The sequence below is a fragment of the Seriola dumerili genome, unplaced genomic scaffold (assembly GCF_002260705.1).
Source record: "Seriola dumerili isolate Sdu_G_001 unplaced genomic scaffold, Sdu_1.0 BDQW01000433.1, whole genome shotgun sequence".
Taxonomy (NCBI): Eukaryota; Metazoa; Chordata; class Actinopteri; order Carangiformes; family Carangidae; genus Seriola; species Seriola dumerili.
Genome location: NW_019174688.1, coordinates 253583 through 261209, shown reverse-complemented (window position 1 = coordinate 261209; position 7627 = coordinate 253583). Strand labels below are relative to the sequence as shown.

General features: G+C 39.0%; 1 protein-coding gene across 3 annotated transcripts in view; it reads left to right on the top strand.

Annotated features, from left to right (window-relative positions):
- The window catches only part of igflr1 (IGF like family receptor 1), a 13675-nt gene extending 6293 nt beyond the window's left edge, over nucleotides 1–7382 (top strand). Inside the window, exons 2-11 of one of the 3 annotated variants that reach the window (XM_022761920.1) lie at nucleotides 1360–1385; nucleotides 1547–1653; nucleotides 1883–1976; nucleotides 2061–2250; nucleotides 2410–2437; nucleotides 2520–2555; nucleotides 5382–5478; nucleotides 5570–5647; nucleotides 5824–5928; nucleotides 6322–7382. In XM_022761920.1, the coding sequence (XP_022617641.1) occupies nucleotides 1895–1976; nucleotides 2061–2250; nucleotides 2410–2437; nucleotides 2520–2555; nucleotides 5382–5478; nucleotides 5570–5647; nucleotides 5824–5928; nucleotides 6322–6647 (942 nt within the window). In that variant the 5' untranslated portion in view covers nucleotides 1360–1385; nucleotides 1547–1653; nucleotides 1883–1894 and the 3' untranslated portion in view covers nucleotides 6648–7382. Of the gene's footprint in view, nucleotides 1–1272; nucleotides 1386–1546; nucleotides 1654–1882; nucleotides 1977–2060; nucleotides 2251–2409; nucleotides 2438–2519; nucleotides 2556–5381; nucleotides 5479–5569; nucleotides 5648–5823; nucleotides 5929–6321 lie in introns of those variants that run through there. The other 2 variants (XM_022761922.1, XM_022761919.1) reach the window with 2 other exon arrangements.
- The last annotated feature ends 245 nt before the right edge of the window (nucleotides 7383–7627 follow it).

Here is a 7627-nt window from a genome sequence, read left to right as displayed (position 1 = left end):
GGATGGTCGAAGCAAGCAGTTTCCCCCCGATAAGGAATATCCATTGTACTTTTATGGCGCTGTTTTGCTGTTCAGAATTTCCTGGAAAGAGGAACGGCTGAGACAGTGTTTGTCTGGGAAAAAGCAAAAGACAACCACATTATATCCTCTTCTCACACACGGCTTGAGGTTATTTGAGGGAAGTCTAACCTCATAGAGTATGGTAAGACTATTTCCCACATGGCAGGTGGGATGTTGCTGTGTTGTTTTTGCAAGTTCCCTTAAGCTATCAGTGTCATATTCATAAAGTAATTCCGCTTCTGAATGAGCTGATTCATCATTTTTAACAAACCATAACTGCTGTGTCATCCAAAACCTTCAGAGGATAAACATTTCATAACAATGATTTTAAATAATTTGGACATTTTGAAGTGGAAGTGGTTTCACCATAAGGTTGCCAATAACAGACCCTGAAGCTGTAACAGAAATGATTGAATCAACACCAAAACTCTCCTATCTATAAGTGCAAATGCTAAGTGATTTGTGAATATTCAATATACACTGGCCCAATTTAAACTGTGGACAAAAGAGAGCTGAAAAGAATACATCACCATAAAAATCCACGCTAGGACACAGCACTATCTTTTCTCCTTTTCTCTTCAAATTCACTGTTATGCTCTATATCAGCACTCAGTGAATGACTCGTCGATTCAAATTACTTGGTCAGAACTAATTGTTGTATAATTTGTGATAATTTGAATGGAACTGCAGTCTCATTCCAATTGGTAAAACTGTGATTAAAAGTAATTGAATTGAAAATGTCACCTGATGTTCTGTTAACCTACTGACATAGGCTGATACAATTATTTGTTTATATCTTTATATTATATGCTTTTATATTCATTTTATGTCTTTTTCATGTGAAGCACTTGGTGCATGTAAGTTCTTTGTAACACTGTGCTGCATAGCCTACCCTTTATGAAAGGGGCTATAAAAAATAAATGTCATTATTATTGCAACTGATGAACACCAAGTAATTCAGTTTCTCCTTTAATAATAATAATATGCATTTTTTTTTCAATCCCACATTTTTAATCTGGATAGCTTTCCCCCCAGAGGAACATATCATTTCTTCTACTAGTCTATACTCTTCTAGTCTAAACGTCTGAACTCAAACTCGCAAATCTGTCTCTGTAACGCAAATCAACATCATCTTATTTTGGACTTCCCCACATGATTAGGCTGTAGAACTACGCCTTCAGACTTTACATCACAGTCTCTCAACGCCCTGTCTGAAGTCACATTTAATTTTGTCAAACTGCTGTGTGCAGGCGCTTGTAAACTGCACACGGATTTACAAACTTCTTTCTTTCTTCACAGAAAAACCAAAATTTCACATCCGTAAAGTAAGTCTAATTTATCTAGATTCAAGATTTGTTTCGCAGTGGACGTTTCAGCTTCCACTGTGTAAAGTTGTATTCATTGTGCTTTTTTACTAATCCTCACCCAGTTTATGAATTGCAAATCAGAGAGTAGCCTACAGATTATGTCTTTCTTATTCTCTCAGATCACCCCGCGGCTCCGCAGGATAGCTCTACATTAATGTGTAAAATAGCTGGAGTGCGCCTTTAATCCAGACAAACACATAAAAAGTAAACCGGAAAGATAGAAAAGGTAACTATGGGCTATGGGACATGATTAGACTCGGTAAACAACAGCCCACCAAGCCATATAATAGCTTCATAACAATGGTCTGAATGGATTAGCCAATTTGAAATAACCGGGGCAGCTCAGAGATTTAATGTGTGTTATTACAGCTGCTTCCACTCAATGTCTGTACAGAGCAAAATAGAGCACCTATTTTGACATTAAAATGTTGTCTACTGAACTGTTTGCACCACAGCGCAGAGTAGTGATGCACTCCGTCAAATGCCTAGATGTGAAAACACGCTGGAATAAGAGGTTTTCGACATGTGTGCCGTGTTCTTTAAAGCCAGGTAAGTTATGTATTATATTATATTATATTATATTATATTATATTATATTATGGCCAGTTATATTATATTTTCCCATTAACATAGGGTATGAAATTACTCCTAATTGTGGATATGATGACAACGGAGGGCGACACGAGAGCCCCCACACACAGTGCAAAGTCAACACTTTCAACAATGGCAGCTGGTTTTATTGCAAACCTTGTACTTTATGTGCACCGTATGCGGTTTTAAAGCCCTGCAGCCAAACTACTGACACCGAGTGCCAAGACAAAGGGTAAGAAAGAATTGCGCGTCCATTACTCAAATGATCTGGCTCAGTAACAGATCAGACCACACATCAAAATTAACACGTAACACGAGGCTATAATAGCCTATGTACATTTTTTTGAGTAGAAGCCGATGATAGCTTTTTTCTCTCTCTGATTTTCTATAGAGAGCGGACGGCCGAAGTCCCTGTCCAAGTGAGTACGCTGAGCATTACACTGGACGCTATTATTTTCATGGCATTTTGAATTGGCTCACATGTTGTCACTTTCTCCTCAGGAAGCAACAACATCTCTGTATGTCTCATCGCCAACGGTAATTCATATTAACTTTATCATCCTTTACAGAAGAAAATGATTCTATCCGTGTGCTGTATAAGAGATGACAGGAAATGATTAGGTCACCTCTCATTCTAGAGAAGGACATGAGCCCACGTAAAAAAAAAAAGAAAATCCCCACATTCATGGTTTGAGTCATGTGGGTTTCAGAGGTAACTACCTTAGAATAGTTGTAATAGGTAGGTAAGTTATAACAGAAAAAACACTAGCCTAACTATTTTTAACAAATGCTGCGTCACCGGATTTCAGCTGCACACCAGGGAGCAGCAGTTTCAGAAAAACTCAAACCTCTGTCATTGAGATCACCTGTTGGAAAAAAAAAAGAAAAGAAACGAAAAAAAGAGCTCACCTGTTGTCCCTATTCTGATGTTTGATGTTGAGTTGACTGAAGGTCCTGACCCGTAGCCTATGCATTGTGCTGCTGTCACATGATTGGCTGATTGGATAATTGCCATGATGAGTCAGCTTTGTGGCTATGTCCTCCAGCGTCCTCCTCTCTGCGCCTCATTCAGTCCCCCAGCGACCAGCAATCACATCTGGTCGCTGACCTCAAACAGGTGTGTCCATTTTGTTGATAACTGTGGCTTGACATGAAGGAGCTTTTTGCTGTTTGGAGGAAAAAACTCTCACCCCCCCACGGGGTGTGTGCAGTGTTCAAAATACTCAAAAGACCAGTGAATGTTCACACCAAAGAATTTAGTTAAATTTGTTTAGTAAATCTTTTCAGCAAGCAATGAACAAATACAGAATTCTGGATCAGATGTGTATTTCCCTAACCAATAACAAGTGTTGGTCAGTCCACAGTCTGATAACCTAACTTTCCCTGATCCAGTGTATTTATACAGATACAAACAAAGAAATGCGCATGGGCGTTTTGTCGTCTTCTGATTGGCTCTGCTGGCTTCCTCCTTCCCATCTGACTCCGACCCTAAGTGAAACCTAAAACTCAGCGCGCCAAAAAGAAGACAGTTAGGGCCTGATTTACTAAAGCTTTGCGTGCGTAAAAACGTGCGCAAACGCGACAGCACGCGCAAACACATGTTGATGCTGATCTACCAACCGGGCGCACCGAGGATTGCGTCTGTCAGTCGGGCAAAATAACACGCGCTATCCATTTTGCGCTTCTGCCTTCATGAATATGCAATATAGGCGTGCCTGCCAGAACGCGCAAAATATTGGGAGGAGTAGATGCAAATAGAATCATTTTGCGCAGGCAATGTGATTTACCAAACCTCAAATTAATTGCGCTGATTATTTTTGCGAATATATTTAGCACGTTTGAGAGTCAAGTCTTAGGCTACCTGGCACAGCCGTGCGCACAGATGGCTGCGGTCATTGTTGCAAGGAGGCGGCGTAGGCACGACAGGCAACGGAGAGAACGCATCTTTTCTGTTCGTGTCACTCTTTTTGGAATGGCAGAAGAAAAAATAATCGAGACATATCGGTTATCCGGCGATGCCATGATTGTCCTTTGAAAAAGAAAAAAACAAAAAAGTCATTCGTTCAGAGTTCAGAAAATCCTTAAATAATAAATGTTGCATCATAATGTCAAGTGTTTCTTGTTTGTGCTATTTTTACAAAACCAAAAACTCACATTTTTATGTACTAAAGCCCACTTTCTTTTAGACATAGGAAACATTTAGTTCGGCCCCAGTTCCTGTAATTTTTCCCTGAAACTTAAAACAAATGAAAACGCACACACTTCTGCGCCCCTGCTGGAACGCACAAACAAAAAAACCTTTTTGGGCAATTACGCTTCTCCATTGCACAGCTAAAGAACGTTCATGACGCACGTTCATGTCTTATGTGGTGTACCTGAATGAATTAAAAATATTCCCTCTATCCCAGTAATCTGCTCATCACAGAACGTCAGCTGCACCTGCTGTTCAATGGGAGACAGAGGGTCCTCCTCCGCCGGTCCTCCACCTGTTTTATTTGCCGATTTGTTATTCTGTGCGATTTTTTCCTTTGTTCTTCTACGAATGTCTTGCCACCTTTTCTTCATTTCATCCGGTGTTCTTTTGGTTTTCCCCACAGCATTAACCTTGTCAGAGATTGCCTCCCATATTGCGTTCCTCCTAATAACGGTTAAATTCCTTTGCTATAACTCAGAAATGTGCTTGTTTGCCTCTTGTACCAGCACCTCCAATTCCGGTCCAATTGGATCTGCTCGTTTGCATTCGCCACGGTGGACACCCTTAACTCGCGCAAAATCCTCATTTAAATAGGGCCGGCTCGATCACTTTTGCGCCTGTAGTCAACTGCGCTGTTAATCTAAGTAAATCACTCGCAATTGCGTGCGCATCTATCCGTGTGCGCACGCAATTTAGCGCTCTTTATTTGGGATCTTAGTAAATCAGGCCCTTAGTGTTTACACATAAATTACCACTTCTCTACCTCTGTTACCTCCGGCTGCCCCCCTACACATGCCCATAGAGTGGTCCTTATCAGTGGTTGTAAATAGTTTCCTTGAGGCAGATATTTAAACCACAACTCACCCTTAGCACCTAAATATCCACTAGTGTAAATCACTAAACAGTTTTAGGTTTAATAGCCTGAAATACTCCAACAGAGTCAAAACCACAACAGAAACAACAAATGAGATTCAACACAGTTCTTACAAACACTGAACAACCGACAACTAACAAATGTATTTTTTTATGATTATATACAAAATAAAGTTAACACAAGGCTCAAAACACAGCAAGCCAGAATATACTGTAACTGCAAAAAAGAAACAGAGGCAATAACAGGACAGTCTCTCATGTATAGTCACCTAATGAGATTTCACTTTTCATTTCAGTTTCAGACAAACCAAGGATCCTCTAACCCAGATGCAGAAATGACAGCAACTACCCTCAACAGACAGTCAATAGAAATTGCTAGTTCTAGTCTACTTTGTAAGTTAAGCATACACTTATATTACAAAACCACATTTCTTCAGCCTAAATTTAACAATTTAACATTTACTTTTTCTTCTATTTTTTGCAGGGGCAGTACCATTAGCTGTCCTGATTGCCATCATACTTGTTTCATCTGCTTTCATGATATACATGAAGCGGAAAAGAGGTTTGCAAATTGAAAGTAAAGGTTTAGACACAGATAAGTGAGCACAGAAATGAAGAGAAGTCTTCTGTGGAAAAACCAAAAGAATGGGAATCTGGCAGACATGTTATTATATAGGAATGTAATGTTAATGTGGGAATAATGGGGTCCATTTGACATTAATTTTGTCTTTCACACAGGCCAGCACACAGTATTGGTTTACAGCAGAAGTCCTTCATTCATCAGTGAAGGATTCCCTCCCCTCCGTGCTCCTGCTTGCAACAATGATCTGAAGGGCATTCTTAGTGAGTGAGAATTTGTTATTTCTATGTACAGCCAAACTGGACATCTGTGATGTTATCCTTTATTCATAATATCTCCTGGGACATTGTTAAGCTCCGGGGTAAGACGCGTAGGAGCGGTTTTATACAAACTTCTGTATGGCTGAAAAGTCTGTGAATATTTAAGGATCATGTGTTTATTGTTCTGCCATTAACAGAATCGAGCAGCAACAATGAACTGAAACCAGACTTGCAGCCAATGTAGACTGGTAGCTGATCAGCATATTTTGTGTACCTCATTATGTTTCTCACTTACATCACTGCACCAACAGCTCCAACAACACAAATTAAAATAAAGTAATTGTGAAAAAATAGACAAAATAAGGCCTTTTAACACCCACCATCTTTCTTCTGTAGGTTCTGAAATCCTGTCAGCACCTTTACAGACAGTTCTGGACAACCTTGATGTTTTGGAACAGTTGGTAATTTTGTTGGATCCAGACAGCCCCACAGTGAAAAACACCAAACATCTGGCATCCCACTGCTCCTTCTCCTCTACCTGGATCACTTACAGCTACTCTATGAAGGACAGTAAAAGCCCTCTGAAAGCTTTGCTGGAGGGGGTCACCAGCAGGTACCCTGACTGGACAGTGGGGCACCTGGCCAAGCTGCTCAGACAAATGCAGCGCAATGATGCCATTGCTGTCCTTGCCCAACTCAGACTGAACAAGATGGCCATGTAGCAGGCCTATTGAACTTGCGGCATGCAGGAAGACTCTGACCTGTCAATCAATTGTTTAATTATAAATACATTTTTTGCTACAAAGAAATTGTAAGGGGTGGTGGGGGGTGGTGGTGGTTAGTGTTGAAGTTTGCTTAACGATACAGTATCTTAATGCTGCCCATCCCTAGTTGTCTGGCATTAAAAGAATAGGTAAGTTCAGTTCATCTTGAACTTTTGAATTCTCTGTGCTCTCTTCTGTTTGCCTTTTTGTCACTTAAAACATGCTATGATGTAGCTTTGTAAGAGATGTCGGAATCAATCAAATTATATGCCAGACAGCTGACATGATGTGTTGTAGAAAACTATATGTTTACTTTTGTTAATATCGCAGCTTGTGCCACATAAAATCAAATGCAATATGAAAAAATAACCGTTTTGAAAATGTGGTGTCAAGTGTACATAATAAGAATAGCTTAAGGAAAAGTACCACCCCCGGGCCCTTAACTTTTCGGGAAATGTGGCGCCCTGGACTACTTAGTTGAATATCCCTGCCATATAGCATTCCTTTCCCTTGTGTCTGTTAAAAGAATCTTTCTACAATCATGAAAAATGTTTGAAATATAATATTGTAATATTACACTAGGTTCCTATTGCTGCACATTTATTATCTTTTTTAATAATAAAAAAATTGAGTTTGTTCAAACATCGTAACATCTTTATTAGGCAAATAACATTATAAATAAAAAAGTGCATAGAAAAATTAAACAGGTTTAGAAATATGTATACAAATATTTACAAACTCAGGGTTTATTTGTACATGTAACAAAGACGTAAATTTAAAGATCACATATTTTCTCATTTTTATGTCTTTTACACTTACTTTAAAATAACCCTACTATATATATATATATTATATATATATGTATATATATATATTCATTTATTTATTTATATATATATATATATATGTGTGTGTATATATAACATACAGCTTTCTTA